The sequence below is a fragment of the Triplophysa dalaica genome, chromosome 12 (assembly GCF_015846415.1).
Source record: "Triplophysa dalaica isolate WHDGS20190420 chromosome 12, ASM1584641v1, whole genome shotgun sequence".
Taxonomy (NCBI): Eukaryota; Metazoa; Chordata; class Actinopteri; order Cypriniformes; family Nemacheilidae; genus Triplophysa; species Triplophysa dalaica.
Genome location: NC_079553.1, coordinates 6688645 through 6707994, shown reverse-complemented (window position 1 = coordinate 6707994; position 19350 = coordinate 6688645). Strand labels below are relative to the sequence as shown.

At 40.2% G+C, this 19350-nt stretch overlaps 1 protein-coding gene across 1 annotated transcript; it reads right to left on the bottom strand.

Annotated features, from left to right (window-relative positions):
• Nucleotides 1–159: 159 nt before the first annotated feature.
• On the bottom strand, nt 160–18468 carry erfl1 (Ets2 repressor factor like 1). Its single transcript, XM_056763018.1, has 6 exons — nt 18454–18468; nt 6580–6656; nt 5488–5722; nt 4104–4290; nt 2542–2671; nt 160–1169 (listed from the first exon to the last, which is right to left on the bottom strand). The coding sequence occupies exons 2-6, from the start codon at nt 6641–6643 to the stop codon at nt 349–351; spliced, it is 1437 nt and encodes a 478-aa protein (XP_056618996.1). The 5' UTR covers nt 6644–6656; nt 18454–18468; the 3' UTR covers nt 160–348.
• Between the last annotated feature and the right edge of the window lie 882 nt (nt 18469–19350).

The window sequence follows — 19350 nt, the reverse complement described above, 5'->3', positions numbered from 1 at the left end:
GTTTGTAATAAAAGATATGCATATTCCTTTACTGTGCTGCCTTAACATAAAAATAGCTCGTCATTACTCTTTTCATCTTAACAGAGAATGAGAATCTTTGAAAAGTAGCTTTTTTGTGCTGCACTATCACTTTGAACAATTGTCTCAGAATGGCTCAACGTATATAATTTATAACACTGCGCAATTCACTGAAATTAAGATGAGTAGAAACACATGAGCGAGGAGTCACCTCGAGTCACCAGAACAAGGGAGGGACAAAATGAAATGGAAATATACAGCATTATTTCACAAATGCAATAAGAGAACGAGAGAACTTTCAAGACGTCAAAAATCACACGACAGAACATATTAACTTTGAGTAAGTTTAAGTGTCTCTGTTTCCCTGTGCCTATCAACCATACTGAGCGAGGGAGAGAGGGCTGGAGGTAGGGATGAAGGTGGAGGAGTCAGGGGAGTCACCAGGCTTTTAAGGGGATGCGGAGACACAGGTGGAGGAAGAGAGGAGAGAGGGGGCAAACCTCTCCCGAGACCCCGGGATTTGGCATCTAGGAGGTGCGAGCGACCACCTAGCCTTGGCTCCTTCCCCAAAGAGAAGTCTGGCTCGTTCTCATTCTCTGAGCTGCAATCGCTCAGGTCTGTGATCTCCAGGTCAGAATCAGACTCTGGATCCTGTTTTACACCCTTTCTCCGTTCAGAGGGGCTCTGGCGACCTCCCACTCCAACACCACCCAAACCTAGACCCAAGCCCAGACCGAGACCCCCACCTGTTCCTGGGACACCGGGGATGGTCTCTCCTCTTTCCCTGTCGCTCATACCCCCATTCCCCAGCTCAGTCCGGCCAATTGGCATGCCTGGGTACGGCGGGATGCAGAGTCTGGGAGGCTGACCACCTGCGGAGCCGTTAGTTCCTCCGGTCTGTGCGCGTTCTGCTCCGGTCGTGTCTCCAGGGGTTAGGAGGGAGGAGAAGGGGTGTGGCAGCTGAGACAGACTTGACTGCAGCGGGTTGGGGTAGAAGTGCGAGGAGTAAAGGGAGCCCGGGGGCAATTTGGGACAGTTGTTGAGAGAGAAAGCCCCAGGGAGGTATGGGTTAAAGCCCCAGGGGTAGTCGAAAGAGGGGTTCCGTGGATAAGGACCCAACAGGGAGGGAGGTTTGGAGTAACATGGAGCTCCTGTGGGAGAAACAGACAAACATGGAGAGGAAACTGGGGTTAATACTTAAGATCACATGTTGGGGTTCCTCTACAGAGAACATTATTGACTGGAAAACTGGGAATGCTGCAGTTTTGGAAAACTACGGTAAAGTAAACCAAATCCTGAAAGAGAATCATAAAAGCGTAATACACGTATGTTTGTTTTTCCACAGAGAAATGAAATAAAAAATATATCAGAGCGTGAAAATTAGAGCCTTTTTAACTGTAGTTTTCATCCTGATACCTATCCTGGTTTTCATTCCTCCCTAATGCACTTCTCACTCTCCTTTCCTTTTCTCTCGCTTGCTTTTCATCTTCTCACCCTCTCTCTGTGTTATTTGCTATGCAGGGCTAATTTGACAGTGCTGGAGTGTATGTGTGTGTGCGTGTGTATGTAGGGCCTAGTGTAGCTGGCAGACACATGAATATTGAATCAGTCAGGCAGGCCTCACTTGCTTATGAAAACACAGTAATGGGCGCCCACAGGCCACAAACTGAAGCCTGCACCCTCAATTAGGGCCTTCCTGCTTGGGAAGGGATTAGGACAGGGGGTACACATGGGAAGCAGAAAGGGGTAAGGAGAGGAGGAGGGCAAAACAGGACCTCAGGACAAACAAAGTTGGGAGGGGGTCTTGTGGGGTGGGGAGTCATATAGACGTTCGCATATGCCCTCATAAATTCTGATACACTGATATTTCAATGTATGTTTAAAGCATTCGACGAAGACAAAGGAGGGCGTGCGTACTGTACACACGCACAGAATTCTGTAAACACTCAAGAAGGGGGTTCTTTAATACAGCAGAAAATGCAGAATTTAAGTGGGAAGTAGCATTCTTAAATACAAAGCAATATCCATGGATCTTTCATTTACAGACAAGTCATTTAACAAAATCTATCACCCGCATATTAAACTAATGACTTTTCTGAACTCAGCACACTCCGTTCACCCAAAAATAAACATTCTGCAATCATTCTTTCATCAAAGATATTTGGAAGAATGCTTGTAACAAAATAGTTCTTGGCCACCATTGACTACCATGGTGGGAAAAATTGCTTTATAAATGTATTTGTTCTGTTGAACACAAAAGACGATATTTTAAAGCAAACAGTTTTGGGGCACTTTGACTGCCATTGTATGTTTCCTACTATGGTAGTCAATAGGGCCCAAGAATTCAAACATCCTTCCAAATATCTTCTCTGTGTTTAACCAAATAAAGACATTTATACAGATTTGGAAAAACTTGAGGGCGAGTTATTGATGACATCATTTTCCTTTCTAGGTGAAATGTGACCCAGAGAAGACTGATAACTACTGAAAAAATACATTTGTCTTATATACTATATGTCTCACCTGAGCCAAGAAAAGGAAAACTATCCAGTCTCAGCTTGTCCCCATCAGGTCCTGGGGCCCCTGCGGCACGATCAAACAGAGAGGGTCCTCGCACTGATTCGGGCAAACGAGGGAATAAAGACTGAAGGGCCTGAGAAAGATGAGAGCGAGTAGAGAAAAGGACACAGATGACAGAAATCATTAATAAATGACAGTGCTTATAATAAAAATTACAATTATACTACTACTAATATCAAATCAGTTTAGTGAATAAAATTACCATAATTATGATGGTTATTTGTAATTCAAATTTTATTGGTTTATTTTCAACCATTAGGATAATCCATTAAAATCACTAAATAAATGATCTAGCTAAACTGAATCAATCAAGTATACACAACATGTGTAAATTCACCATCGTATATCATTATGAATAGTAAGATAACTATAAAGATGTCTGTCCTTAAAAAAGATCATCTAAAAAAGATCTTAAAAAGAAAGGGACATTTTTTTTCCTAAAGACTCAACAAAGTGACCGTCAGGGCGATGACTTTTGGAAGCAGATCAGAAAAGGATGGTCAGGAATATAACTCAAAAAAAAAAAGGAAACCTGTATGTCGTTTCTGTTTTATTAGCAACATGAAGGTGATCAATAATTTCTGTCACTCTCCTCCTGTCAGCGAGAAAGACGGACTGTACTTCCAGGCTCTACGTAATCTCGATTGCTTAGCAAAACTGCTTTAATTACACGAAAGCGATCTGACACCCCCACCTTCCCTTTCATTTCTAACATTTCTTTCATTTTCAATCAATGGCAGTGATGAATACGCCATCTAAGAGAGAGATGAGAAAGGGATAATGTCTCCTTTTGTTTTAAGGCCCCTTAACGCCCTCGGTGACATTCTCTACTTTCTTCCTCACCTCTGGCTTTCTCTTTGCCTTCTCTTTATTTATATCTGTCTCCTTCAGTCACCTCTAGTCAAGACGTACAACAGATAACTTTCTCAAAGACCTGTGTGTTTTGCTGTCTGTATTTGATGTAAGAATCCCCTAACCTTCTATCGAAATTGTTAAAACATTTCATGTAATCATTTCAATAAAAAACGTAAATAAAGATGAAATGGCAAACTTTGCGCTAAAATAATTACACATTTTTCCGTCAGTATCCAGTACATATATCATGTAAAGTGTAACTTTGGGTTATAGATATAAACTTTTATTGATCACTTAAAGCTCTAATATGGATTTAGGGCAAATAATACCACACTGGAGAAAGTACACACAATAAACAAAAGTATTGAGTATGAAATCAAATGAATACATTTCATCCTCAGTCTATGTGGAAATAAACCTTCATACTGATTGACTCTACACAATCAATAGCTTGATCCCTCACATCAAAGGAAATACTGAGAGCTTTATACAGTATGGATCAAAACAAACATAGTAATAATTAAACACCGGCAATCACAGTGCATGTCAGCCCTTCAGGTTTTTGTCTGTTTTAATTCATTCAGTAACATTTTTTTCTTTAACACATTCATAGATACTATGTGTGCAATGCATCTTTTCCTTATTCATACCTCGGGGGTGACGGGGCTGCAGTCCGGCGTGGCGGTCCCCCCGTTGAAGTGGTTCTGTGCCAGCAGGAAGGGGGAACTGGCCATGTCCAAGAGTGGGTAATTCACCAGGACCACCTTACTGAAGTTGAATTTGTAGGTAAAGCGCTTTCCTTTAGTTTTGTGCAAAATGCGTTTATTGTAGTAATACCTGCAGGGTAGAAAATGACAAAGGAATGGAAAAATTTACAAATGAAAGAGTAAAAGAGAACATAACAGTATGCTACAAATGTTTGTCTCGCAAATCTTTCATGTAATCTGCGCTGTCTTTCAATGAGAAAATTTGATTTTAAAATCCTCATCGGATGAATCATTCGCAACATGAATTGCAGACTGTAAAGGTTGCCAGCACGTCCACAGATACATTTTCTAGGGTCAGCTTCCTGTTCTACATGGTGATGAGTAACCGCTTACATTTCCCTCAACATCACATGGGTACGTGCCTCTCAAGATGTGAGCCCAGTTGGAAATAAGCGATAGATAATCTATCCGGACTCTTGAGTCATTTCCACTGACCATCACGTGTTTGCACTCATCGTGAGCATCGGTGCTTTGAGGACGTCCACCTGTGCATGAGAGGGAGGCTCTTTAATCTCAGTGTGCTTTATGCTTGACTTCACCATAGCCAGTCAGGCAGCCTTCCCGAGTACCCGTGATGCAATCTGCCGGAGCAATAATTTGTAAGCTTTTACTTTATTTGGCAATTGTGCCTCTTAATTGAGCAATTAAGCAAGGCTAATCAACGAGGCTAATTATGGCCGGCGCCTATTCATAACAATTAGAGGCCAGCGACAGCATCTATTAAAGAGAGAGAGGGAGTGGGGGGAGGACCAGAGCCACAGAAGAGAAGCCATGAGAAATGCATAAAAGTTAGTTGCGGGATTAGGAAAAGCAGAAGGGAGGGAAAACGCACATCACCCGAGGCCAAAGTTCAACCCTTAAAAATTTCACATTGTGCATTGAGATTTAAAGATGAGATTTGATGCAAGTTTGGTGGGATAAGGTGGGATAATTTTGGACTAATTTCAAAAAGTATTCTTATGAACCTTCGCGTAAGAGAGCATCCAAAATCCATTTAAATGTTTAAAGATTTCACAAAATGGGCCGTATTGATATTCTTTGGAGACAAGGTAGCACTTTAAATATCCCCCTCACAAGGTGAAGGGCCTATGGCATTTGCCGGGTACTGAGCATCGTGACGGGGAAGAATAAAATGTTGCATATCCAAAAAAGACCATTATCTAGAATAAACAGCTGATATGACTTCAAAGAACAATAAAAGGCAACAATTAAGCATTCACACAGAAAACAGCCCCGATCTGAATATGAAATGGCTTGCGTACTGTACCTCAGCGCTCGGCTGAGCTTGTCGTAGTTCATGTGAGGTTTGCACTTCCGAAGGCCCCACAGCTTCGCCACCTCGTCTGGGTCTTTGATCACAAATTCACCATAGTCTCCTTGCCAGGCAATCACCCCCTGGTACTCCTCCTTCTGCAGCAGCTCCAGGATAAAGTGCCACAGCTGGATCTGCCTGGAGCCTGGGCTTGACTCCGGTTTATAGGCCCAGTCTGGGAAGGCGATGCCTGAGGAATGTGAGGCAAGTAAGCGAAAGGATTTGGATAAAGCCTGTTGGTTTTGTTACTTGCTTAGAGCATTCCTGTCTAAATAACTGATGAAGCGATAGATAGCGAGTTAATGGGATATTTTCAGCCTAGAGAACAGCACGTTTGTGTTGCTAATACAAAAACAGCACAGGTGATAGAATTCGAGGAAGCATCCATAAACTTTTGCTGGGGATCTTTGAAACATTTACAATATAATTCAACTATTTTTGTTGTCACTGCCATGTTGGTCAGAGAAATGCTTCCAGGCTTACACGTCCACTTTATCACAGTTTTCATGTGTCTTGTTATGCTGTCAGTCTTTCACATCGCTGTTGGATGACTATGTCACTCCTGAGGATTTTGTTTAAATTCAACAGACACTGGACCGGAATGGTCACAGTGTAACCAATAATGCCGATTAACCAACAATTGGTAATGGTCTATTAGTTTTGCCTACAGCTGTATATTGGCAATAACCGTGATATTAAAAAACATGATTATCGAAATTGTGTTAATTCTTCACATATGATCATATTTTTAATAATTCAGCACCTGTTTAAATGCTTTATTGCAAGATTTTTGGTCTAAAAAGATTGATAACATAAAATGAACAAAAACCAAAGATTAATTTGACCGACAAAAATCAATAGATCACGATATATCATTGTATTATAATAATAAACAGTATTTTTTCAGATAATAATCATGTTGTGAAAATCTGATATCACGACAGCCCAAATCTTTACCATCTTGTCACACAGAAAAATTCAAATAAAATCAAACTTATAATCATCTAATGTTATAATAAACATCTCTCAGCTCTTCCAGTTTCTCACCTGGTGTCCAGAGGGTTGGGACAGGTGGCGTGAGCAGCAGGTCACTAACACAGTTACAGTCCATACCTCCACTACACCTGCGTTCACACACACAGAAAAAAGAAAAAGCGAGTGAGAATCATTTGATGTCAGTGAATAGAACACAAGCACAGCAAGGCTAAAGGCTAGTGCAGAATACTTTGGCTCAACAAATTTGTGTCGTGTGCTTGCGGACCCACAACACACCAGCGTGTCAGAACACAGCGTTTCTAAACCATGAGGGCATGTCATTCCTGTGGCCTCTGAAATCAATCAATGCCTTTTTTATTTGAAGGGTTTCTTTAAATATGATCGCCGAAGGCCGTCCCTTCAGCCATGCAGAAGATCACTGGGCATTTTTTCACAAAGAGCAACGATAAAAAGACCTGTCTCGAACAGAACATCCATACTTTAGTCCATACATCTTTTTTTATAGGTTGTTAGTTGCATTTTAAAACAGACCGAATTACGGGAAAACAGTTTAAAGTGATGACATTTACGATTATTATCCAATTTTATTTAAAACAAAATTAACTACATTCCCATAATGTAATGTACCAAAACTGAAAGGCATTTTCTATGTGCAATACTCCTACAGACAAATAAGACGCAGTCTTGGTTTGTTGTTCCAGATGTTATGCTCATACAAATAACTTCAAAGCAGGATATCAAAAATCATTGAAGATTGCATCTGCTATCCTAACAACTGGGAGCCTCAGTAAAGATCCGTCTCCCCATGCAGCAATTCAGTATACATGGCTGGAGAAATTCAATCTCTCTTCAGCCATCACAATTTCATAAAGGTTGTTTTACAAAGCTAGGGTGGAAGAAAAAGCAGCCTGTACAAGAGTATCTTTAATGCTGGCCTCTCCCTCTCCCCTCCCCTCTCCTCTCCTCTCCTCTCTCCCTCTATTTAATTATGCTCTGTGAATTTTGGATCTTCCCTCCAGCATTGAAATGGAACGTGAATTATTGAGGTGTGTTTGTATAAATTATTATTGCTAACTCCAGGCACTTCTCTCTCACAAACACACAGGCGCACACACACATCCCCTTTGTTGCTTTCACTCGTTGGACTGTCCATTTCTTCCCTCCACCTTGGGCCCCGACTACATATCACAATCTTTCTTTTAGTATTCGTCTTTCATTATTTCTTTACTACGGTATCTTTCTTAATCAAGCTGGTGAATATCAATTCAGTTCTGAAGTGTGGTGCTACCACTGCATAGAGTCATGAAGTTTGACTCGGCACAAACTGAGAAAATGTAGAGTTGGAATGCACTGTAAGTTGCTTTTAGATAAAAGAATCTGTCTAAATGTCTCCTTGCTACAGCTTTTGCACATTTCAATGTTTTGTTAGTTTATTAAGGGTATAAAAACACATGTTTTTGATTTATAGTTACCTTTAGAAATAAAACAGTATAACGCAGGACAGTTCTTTATATAGTGGCACAAGGCTATCAACTTTAGATTAACTATTTGCACCGTAATAAATTCAACCTGCCGCATTGGATCGCACCTGTAAATGAAAGATCAGTAAGAATTAATTCCCCTCTCCTCATCCACCTTTCGTGAAATCTATACTCTATAATCGTCCAGCCTCTCCATTCAAAGAAAACCTTGCCTTCCTACCTGCTCGTGCACCCAACATCACTCACTCTCTCTTTCTCTCTTCTGTATGTTTTGCTGCTGCTCAGTAATTTTCCGTTTGATTTCGGAGGTAATGCATTTTTTACAAATCAAAGAGGAAGCCAGGACGCCCCCCTTCTCTCGTTCTCCTTCTTTCGCCCTGCACTTCCCCTCCAGGCCAGTGAGGAGATAAAGGAGCCCCCATCATTTCCTTGTTAGTTTTGATTTGGGCAGCACAGGGCTTTCAAGTTCTCCCTATCACCCCCAGAAACATTATAACTAGCAGCCGAGGGAATACATCTTCTCACAATCTCCTAGATATGAAGACACTGATTCAGGGTGTGCGAAATCACCACATGCTCACGCACAAAACAAGAAAAGTCAGAAAAAGATACATGGACGTGGCAACAAAAAGTAGCGGTCCCCGAGACAACATGCTTTAATGAAACTTCTGTATCACGTCGAGGTTATAAAATGTAAAAAGAGTGGTCATAATATACAAATGCTCTTGCGTGCATATACAAATCGCAATAAAAAATGAAAAAGGTAATTCATGTTATGTTTATAAAGATGTCAATTTAAAAGCATTATGCAAAGATTTATTTGTGTAGAATCCAAATTATTGAATTGATATTTGTTGGGTTCAAGGTTTGATTAGTAATTGAAAAAGTAATTTTCCTTCATCTTATCAAATAAAACTGGGTTGCAAACCTCACAGCATTTAAACACATGCATTGATTGTGTATTCATTATGGAGTAACGAAGGCCTACAGAGTTAACATTTTTACCCCTGTGATTAATTACATTTAGAGAAAAGCTGTTGATTGCACTTTAATGTTTCTAGTAAAAGAAAGGTTGCCGGTTTGTGTCTGGACCACAAAATAAAATAAAGGTGATATACCCCAAAAGCTGACTAAAGAGTGAAGGAAGGAAGAAAGGAGAGAGAATCAGGCTAACAGATGGCAGATGTTATTTCTAGTTCTGGATACAGATAGATGGACAGCCCTCCCGTCCCTCGTCTTGTCCCTCTCAATCCCTTCTCCTAGGACATGAAACAAACGCTCCGTATCTGTGTCATCTTTTTGGTTGGAGCTGCCATTGAAAAGGGACTTACTGAGCACCATCTCTCTCTTTCTCCCCCACTGTTCCTTCCTCTTTCCTTCTTGTACTTTCTCTCGATCTCTCTTGACTCTGCTCTGACAGTCTGCACAGCCTCAGGGTCAAAGAACAGAGGGACTGGCTTGTGTGTTTGTTAAGGAGGCGGAGAGTGAGAGCAGAGGAAGACAGGGGTGAGAGGAGAGGTGGTCAAGATGGGGAACTCGGGATGGGACTGGTCTAACAAACAGAGAACGTTAGAGAGAAAGGAAGAAAGTGACAGCTTCTATGTAAACTAAGTGGCAGACTTGTAGGGATATGTCATTTGCATCTGCTTAATAAAATATAGCATACAAACATTTTCTTAAGTTTAAAAAATATTTACGCACACAGGTGATACCTTACAGGCATATGACTGCAGTGTTTACATTTATTTGGTAGACGCTTTATATTTAGTCCATAAAGGACATTTAAACACATTATGAAGATTTGATAATGTCTCAAAATTGTCCTCTACTACAATTGGATAAGGAATAAAGTTTCATGTTTTTATCAAAAGTTCAGTGCTGCATCATCTTCCAAACCAAACTAGCAACGTTTATTTATGGAACCCCATAATTGAGATAACAATGTAGAAGGCATGGAATGGAAGAGGAGTTTGGGACCTCATGGATGAATGACAGAGCTGGGGAAACTTGGTCAGAAAGGTGGAACAGAACTTGTTCAACTTTAACAGAGTGATAGGAGCGGGCATGATATATGCTTTCAGTTTCTTATAGAACGTCGGACTAAAGATACAAGGAAAAGAACGGAAAAAACCGAAGAAAAAGTATCAATCGATAGGGTTAAATTATTCATCGTCATTAATTATCGATCGCTCTCCGTTGCCGGCTCGTCCGCCTCGCGCCAGAGTTGAAAGGAGGGAAAGCGCGCTTTATTAAAACCGGCTCGAGCCTCATTGTTTCATGTCCCGCGGCAAAGAAAAAGCTCGAGCTCGGTTCTGCCCGCGCCAGTGAAAAATATACACACATCGCCCCCCTTAAATCTTTTTTTCTCTCCTTGCTCCCGCTCCCTCCCGACGCGCGGGAGAGCTTTGGGGAGCCTCGTACGGTGTTCACGGGGCGGCTGTGTCTCGCGTGGATCGATGTGGGATCAATGGCTCTCGCTGACTAATAGCCAGAGAGCGCCTTTGATCTCGCGGCTGAGAGATCAAAACCTGAGCGAGTGAGAGGAGAAAAAGGAAAATGAGCAGAAGAGCGCACGGACCGGAAAATGCGCGAAAGAGCGCGCGGACCTTAAAACTTCACTCGCTCGGTGTTCGTTAAATCAGTAATCGTTCATCAGTGAAACATTTTTCGATCATGATCATTTACATTTTCACGATATTATTGTATATACGCATGATCCCCCGATTCTCACTTGCAAATACATGTCATATGCATTATTTAATTACAAAGGTTTTTACTGCATAGTATATACTTCATGTAAAGATTGCTGTGCGATTCCCCACTTCATAACAAGGCAATGTTTTACAAGTATATAAAAGTCTCTTTGCGTTAATCCTTCCTCATATTTCATAGGTAAGGTTCGTTTTACTCAATCTTATATATCAGGACCACTACACGTGTAGGCCTATTTTATGTTGACCAATAGTGATTGTTACTCCTACTTGATCCAAATGTCTGTATCACATTGTATTGTTAAATACAGTTTGTAACGAATTGCAAGATAAATAGATGCTCCTGAATTATTGTTTCCCTTGGGGAAATAGAGCCATGATTTTGGTACACTTAATTTATCACCAGTAGTTTTACTAAAAATATCATGCTTGAATTGGTTACTATAGCAAAACCAGGTTAATTTGGTTAACTACACACATTGTTCTTTCTGTAAAGTAATAATTGAAGAAATGAGAGTGGGAGCGGAAAGTGAGACTAGTGAAAAGTGAAGTGAAAAAGGGAGCATGCTCAAGGTCTTGTGACCAAAGCAATTTAAACGTGAATGTGAGTTCTTCATCAAAACACTCTAAAAGAAAAATCACCCAGTTCTGGTGTGTAAATGAGTCCTGCTTAAGGCGAAATGCCTTATGTGTCCTTCATATCATTATCGTTTAAAATATGGAACACATGTAGCCTTTGTGCTACTGTTCTGCATGATAAAAGATACAGTCAACGTCCTTAAAAGCCATTGCTCCTCATTTCTATCTACTTTCTATCCCCCTCTCTCTTTATCCCTCCTCCCTCTGGTCAGCGAGTTACTCTCTCTATCGCTCTCACTTCCCGAATTAACCACTCAAGAAGTCACCACCGACTCAATCAATAGCTCATACATAAACCCTGCTATAATCGCTCCACATGCCTGTCTGTCTGCCCCCTCATTCCTCGTTGCCCTCTCGTTCTTCCTTTAATACATTTCTTCTGTCGCCTCACTCTCTCTCTCCTTTTGTTTCCTTCTAATAACTGCCTGTCCTTCATTCGTATACAAATATGGCCTAAAACCTCAATTTAATCTTATAACTTAGAAAATGTATGTGATACATCATAGCTTTCTATACTATGTACCTCGGAAATGGCATTTTGGGCCTTACTTCCACTGAAATGTGTCAATCTTGCACTTGACACTCTCGCATGATTCTGCTATCTCTACACTAAGAGGTGTATTACACAGTGTTCATTTTTTTAATTAACATTTGAACATATAGGTTTAGTGTGTTTGTTCTCTTGAAAGGTAATAATGAACTTTAAGATCTGGAGGCTTTACAAAGGCAGCATATAATGTGCCAGCCAGTATATCTAAATTGTGTTGACAGAGAAAAGTCAATGAATATTTCATTCATATGTCTCCTGTTTAAGGATGCAATTTGAAAGTTATTTTAAGCTTGAGGTGTCATTTGTGCCAAAGGAAATGCATATGGACCCTCACACACACACACACACACACACACACACACACAACCACCCCCATCCCCTTCAGTCTTTTGCTGATCATCTCACATACTCAGAAGACACACACATGCACACACACAAATCACATACAGAATTTGAAGATTACACACGAACGGGCCCCTGCTCATATTCCCCGTTCTCCAGCCTCTCTTTCCCTCTGTCTCCGCTTCAAACTCTTTGATTCGCAGGAGCGGTTTGATCTGCGCGAGAGCGAGTTTTGTAAACACATTTTTGCGATCATATAGCCATGGGCAAGGGGAGAGTAAAGCGCGTATAAATGAGGGAGAGAGAGGGAGTATGGCGAAGCATAAAGAGAGAGAGAGAGAGAGAGAGAGAGAGAGAGAGAGAGAGAGAGAGAGACGTTTAATGAGAGGCTCAAGTGGAAAGACACACGGACGCATTCCGACTACCGTAGAAACTAGAGAAACGTGGAGAAACGAGGCTTCCCCGTCGCATAGGTTGATGAAATATAATGTAATAGCAGTGGCCGGCTCGCCTTTTAAACAAACAACTCTTGTAAAAAGTGGTGTATGGTATCTAAATCGACATTTCCCCATGGAGAAAGAGAGCAATTTTGTAAGAGAGACATAGCAATCACAAGTAAGGACAGACACAAACACATTACGGTGGGAGCAAATAAAGAGAAAACGGGTGAAAAACGAATTCGGTGCGCGCTAAACTAATAAATGTGCGCAGTCCTATTCTTTTCTCAGTTTCTTTTCTTCACATTGGCGACGCGAGCTGCTAATTCGTTTAACTTCGATTGGTAGCGCAATAATAGTGCTAACCCGTCGCCTCCGTCTACCGTATTGCAGAGACTTCACATCAGATCTCATTGGGAAAGGAAGAAGCGACTCTATGTAACGGATGATGGTTGTAATATATACACAATTAAACTAGCCAGTATTTAATATAGTAATTTGGTAAATAATGATCCAAATAATAAAAATACTATTTAGTTAAGTTTTAAACATAACATTAATTACTTAGTGATACTTTTTAGTTGATAAATTGTATTTTGTAACAGGGGAATAGGAGGTTTTTATGAGCCATAACTTTAATTTGAGCTTTAATGGTGTCGAATGAACGCTCTGTCAAAGCTAGAGGAGATTCTTGAAATGTCAATATTCATTTCCAGTGGGCCTTTCACGCCCTTTACGACCCGTCTTTTCATTTTATCAAATTATTCATCAGTGCGCATAAGGCAGCCATACCGTTTATTTACACTCACAAAATCCCACTTGAATATGCCTGACTCCCTCGAGCATTTGTAGTTGCCAAAAGAATGAAAGCTCTTCTTTTCTGGCCTTGTTTAGCCTGGGCTTTCTCTGCTTTTTTAAAAAGCGAATAGCTTTGAGCGCTGAGTGCGTCTCTGTTCGGCAGAGGTGCTGTGTGTGCGCGCGCTTACTTTCTTCCTGTTCTATCCTCTGTCCAGGGAATTGTTTTCAACATTCACAAACACATCGCAAATACCCGCCGGCTTTACTGTATCGATTTCTAATTAGACGGCAGGATAATCGTTGTAGAGAGAGAGAGATGAAAAAGGGAAGAGGGGTGGCAAGAATAAATAAACAAATAAATAAATAGGCCCCGTTATGAACTGAATTAATAAGAGAAACACGGAATAAATAAACCAATAGAAAATAGCATTTCCTTTACACTTATTTTTCTATTTTTTTGTATAGGTTAACCATTCTGTGTAGTTAAAACATTTAGCATAATCATCCTCAGAACGTTGAAGTGCACCGTTATGACAAACCACTTTGTCCCGGACTTTGTTGCCCCAAACAAGGAAATAGTGTGCAATGTGAATATATACATATATTGTACATATTGTAACAATTTGATACATATTAATAAAATATCCTATTGTCAAATAACACGAAACAAATATGGGTTTAGAAGGATATTTGTAAGGATTTAGACAACATATTAAAAGTAGCCCTACGTACGATTAACGAATTAAATGTGGATATTTTAAGTGGCTCTGCAGTTACAACTTCTTGTAAAGAAGAGACACTTCGTAGTTCGTACATAAGTGTAGATGATGATATGTTCCACACATTCGAAGTAATTTAATTGGAGGAAGATAATCTTCTCAAAATGCCGTTTGTTGTGCTTAACCATAAAGTTATGTCATCTGTAACTTAAATTTGTATGGTTTTAAATCAGAATTCTATTCTCAAAATCAGTGAACAATGGCTTTATACATTTATGAAGTTTCCATTTGGCACGTGAGCGGTCAGCGACTTATTGGGTAAGCCTTACAAAAAATATTCACGGTTTTATAAATGTGTAAATTATGTTTTGGCGGATTGTGTCCCATTGTTAAACCAACAAAGCTCGACTTTTGTATAACGTTTTTACAGTGAAGAACAAAACCCGAACTACTCCTATGGGAATGAAAGGAAAAATCTTTTTTCACCCCGCAGTTTCTGAGCAGGCCTACTCCTTTGCGTCAGTAACATCACTCTGAACTTCCCTTTACACATCTCTATTCTATAAACTCTTCTTTCTCTCCTCCTCCTCAGCTCCACCTCTACCTCATCCGTCTCTGCCCCTCTTGACAGTGTGCGTCACAGAGGTTAGTCCGGGGGCTCAGTTAGCTCATTTACTTTAATCAAGCTTTCATCATTCGGCGTATGCGCCTGTCTTCTAGTCGCTCATGCTGGTTCCCTCATCCACTTTTTCACTCTTAGCTTTTTCATACCTGATGGTAGAAGAAATTCTCTCTCCTTTTCACTCTCCCTCTTGCTCTTTATTTTCCGCGCTCTCTCCTCAAGCATATGCTAATAACTCGGGCGAATCCGCACCTACTTAACCTTGCTCTCCTTTTGCCCTCCTCTCTCTTTGGCGTTCTCCGTCATTATGATGGTGATAAAGTGTTGGATTACGCAGAGGGCTAAAACAGTGACTGCTCTGCCCCAAACTCAGCGCAAACTATCAATCTTTCCGCTGCTTTACAGAGTGATGCTCAAGTCTTTGCCTCAGTCTTTTGCAGTTTTTATATTTCGACTTGCACAATATCAGTTTAGTTAGATCAGGTATAATCTGCTTAACATATTATTTGAAAGAAAATTATTTTAATAAGAAGTTTAGTTTGTATAGTTTAAAATTAATAGGAATAGGAATTAATAGGAATTAAAAAAGTTGATGCAGGCAGAAAACATATTGATTTATTATCTCTCTCTATGTTTGTTTGAACTTCTCAACCTCTCAATTAGGGAAAAATGCTTTCAACCTGACTTCTTTCTTTTAGATGTTCTTTCTGCATATGGCACACAAAAAGTATTATTGTAATTAATATTATTTGTACTATACTCGTGTCATTTCATAATGACAAATTCTGTTAGAGTGATTTTTTTCCCCTCACTTCCTTCTGAGGATATTCGTTGTCTTAAATTAATCAGTATGTCAATTATGATGCAATTGCGACTCAATTCTCAAACAGTTATCTCTTTGAAATAGATAGAGTTCAAATACATGGGGTGTGTTGGTGAGGTTTGTCTTTTGTCTGTGTTTTCATATTCATAATGAAGAAAACTTTGTAGATCTTATTTACAGGCAGATATGTTCTAACATGGAATAATTAGGAGCATTTTATAAAGTAGAATATTTTTAGTTCTTCATGTTCATTCTAAAATCAGCATGGAGCGAGTACACAGCAGGGAGGCAAAACATTATCCTCTTTTTTTCTATCCTTTCGGACAGTTAACTAATTCCCTAACATCTTAGTGAATTTGTGCAGTGAATCTGAAAGGTACAAATCCAAATGACCTGTGTAAACTTCACCATATTTCACCATAACCTGTGATCGAAATCTGTGTTTGTGTAACCTGGCAGTCGGTCACACAAAGTAGGAACCGGACAAGATTTTTTTGAAGACTTGCATGACAAACCTGTAGGTTCCAAAAGGAGCAGAATCAGACTGTTACAAAATGACTGCAACATATCTGCAACAAACTCTTTAACAAGGGTTCAGAACTGTGCATGCATCTCCAACATGGCCTATTCTTTAGACACTATGTGACTATAGTATTCTTTGACACAAGGTATTTTAGCTTTCGGTATTAATGGTTAAATTTGAGCGTTGTGCCACTTTACATGTAAAAGAAATTAAACCTTTGTGGTTATGGCAAAACAATAAGTAAGGATGGGATAATTTATTAAAATGCTTGTGACCCTCATAAACTCCATATCTTTGGAAAAAGTAATCAAGATAAGCCAAAAAACTAATAAACTATACACAAACTGCATATCTACACTGTTTTGGGTTAGCAAAACAAAAATTAAATGAAATGGTTTATTTCTAATTTTTTTTTTATTTTTTATTCCATTTGGGGAAAATTGAATTTATGTTGTGATATTTTAAACCATGGTTCATTTATAAGGGCCTGGCCTAGAATAAGAAATTGTTACACAAGAAATCTGCATTTGAATGTATATTGTAGAAAAGATGAAACATTAAGTACATTTTTGACCATAAAAGAAGTCACTTTTTGCTCTCAGATTTTGGCATCTGGCCACAAAAACCTAACTCTCAGTACCTTTTGTCTTCAGTCAAACTCAGAACATTATTTCCACTCTTGTATCCCCCACCAACCAGCCCACCTCTCTGCGTGTCAAATCGAATCTCCACCTCAGCGCCTACTACACCCGCTGTGTCCATGTATAATACGTCATACACATGGCGAGTGTGCGATGACGGATTACCGAATTAGATGAATAATGACACCTGACACTTCTGTTACCTCTCCCTGAGCTGCCACAGCCAGAACCGCAGCGGCGGTAAATACGAGCAGAGATGAGGAAATACAGAGAAAGATGAACGTAGAGGGGGGCGGTAGGGCATGAATGGATAGAGGGAATAGAGGTGTGTAAGCTTATATACAAAGGGAGATGGAAGGCACACAAAAGACAAAGAGAAATAGAATCTCAACAAGTCAGGTAGATGGATGTAAGACGGCATTTTGTTAGCAATCTGCTTTGTTTCGGAATAGCTTGGGTCTGTTTTCAAAACTAATAGAAGCACAAGGGGAGAGAACGTTGGCTGGAGTTTGGAGGATGTGTGGCCGGACATGTAGTGGGTGCACTCAGTTTAAGCTGGTGAAGTTGTTTAGTTATAGATGAAATATGTAAGGTGCAGATGAAGATAAATATTAATTATGTTGTGTGAGCTAAAAGTATACAAAAATCACGTAAAAAATGTAAAACTTTGGAATGTTTCATATAGCTGGGGGTCATGGGTTCAAATTCTAAGCATTTATACTTTTTTACTACTTTTCTTATCCTAATTAAAACACAACGGCATTCTTGCATGGAAGTTTAGGGTAATACGGCACCCATACAACCTTTATAAGAATGTATGTGTGAGACAGAAAAGGAGAGAGCGGAAAGCCAGAAAGAAATATTGACAAAGCCTAGATATACTCATAAGTCATTCAGTGTGGCCTGCCCGACTCTTGTATTTTATAGCTACGCTCTGGCGGAACAAGATGACAGCTGCACGAGTTCCTTCAACGAAAAATATGTTGCCTCTCTTGTTTTCTCCTTCTCCCTCTGTCGTTTCTGTTCTCCGTCTATCCTTCTTTATATTACTCTGTCACCTCACAATTTCGTTCTCCCCCTCCCAACTGTTCTTGCTTTCTTTTTTATGGTTGCCCTCTGTTCTCTTCCCATGCATCTTACATTTTGCTATTTATCTTTGTCGCTTCGCCAGAATTCCCCCTTCATCTCTCTCCCTTTCCGAGTTCCTTTGCTCTCTGCCATTTCCTCGGTTTACTCTACAGGTTTCTTCTCAATAGCCCTTTCTTATTTTCCCTACCTATTATCAGACTCTTTGTTGGATTGAAGCATTTTGGACATTCTGATAAAAACTCAATGGTGAGTTGCAAAGATTTTCATTTTGGGTAAAATTTACATTTAAACTGTTTGTCTTAAAGATCTTTATAAAAACCCTTACGCTTTAAATGAAAAACATAAATATTAAAAATACCCAAATTGTATTACAGTTACACAAGATAAAAAGTAACATAAATTAATATAATTGACCACTTTAAACAAAAATGAAACCAAAAATTCCTTCTAAACATCCTGTATAATTTGCGTCCTCTGGGATCCATGTTTTATCAACTGAGAATCGGCCTTTAGTATTCACACTCATACCTTTACGTCTTATTTTATTCACCTTCGTTTCTTTCGCTTGTTCCTCACCACTTCCCTCTCACACTCTCTACATTCCAGCCACCACTCCCGCCTTCTTCCGCAGCCCGCGCACAGAGCCCCAAGTGTCGGAATCAATTAAGAGTGAGCGCCGTCGCGCCCGTTCCTTCACGGAGGTAAATATTAAACTGCAAGGAACGGCGGACAGAGAGAGAGAAAGAGAAGGGGAGGGGAGAGCGAGCCCTCCGTCCCTAATCCACCGCATCGATCAGCCGGGGATGAGGGTAATATATTATTTTGACAAGATACGATCCTCCGACGCGCACCGCTATCCCCGGCGATCGATTTCTTTTTCTCTCCCTTTTTCTCTTTCTTTTTTTCCCTTCAGCAGTAGGGACACTTCGTGTGCGCCTCTATTTTGTTGTTAGTCGCTGTGTGTGCAAGTGTGACTGAGCGAAACAGTGTGAAGCCAACAATAGTTGAGGAAACGCCTGAAGAAAACTTCTCATCCACGATCTCTGAGCGGCACAGCCTCGCCGTCTGCACAAAATCATACGAGACGTGACGTCTCAATAATATGTCTTCATTGCGTCTACGATACGTACGTTTCACGGCGCCGCGTCACGGCCTCTTGATCGTCAAACCAAATAACCGTTTTAAAAGCTAGAGGGAAAAGCCGTTCACTGTACATACAAACAGCATGAAAGAAAAGCCAATATGAGGCTTACCTTATTTCTATATTTGGATACAATTTCCATATGGGAGTTACAGCTGAGTCGGCTGGGTGAAGATGACCAATTGTAAAGTTAAGTGTCTGGCCCCTGTGGTCCCCTGTGCTCTTTTGACTCCCCTCCATATCGCTTTGTAAACTGTGTCTAAATGCTAAATTCCCAGATCAATTTTTTTCATTCAACCTCTCCCC

Bases quoted from the DNA above. Each gene is read 5' to 3' on its own strand.
- erfl1 (XM_056763018.1), bottom strand. From the start codon at position 6,643: ATGGACTGTAACTGTGTTAGTGACCTGCTGCTCACGCCACCTGTCCCA. The intron at 5,723-6,579 runs GTGAGAAACTGG...CACATTCCTCAG, and splicing joins CCCAACCCTCTGGACACCAG to GCATCGCCTTCCCAGACTGG. The intron at 2,672-4,103 runs GTATGAATAAGG...CATCTTTCTCAG, and splicing joins GCAGCCCCGTCACCCCCGAG to GCCCTTCAGTCTTTATTCCC.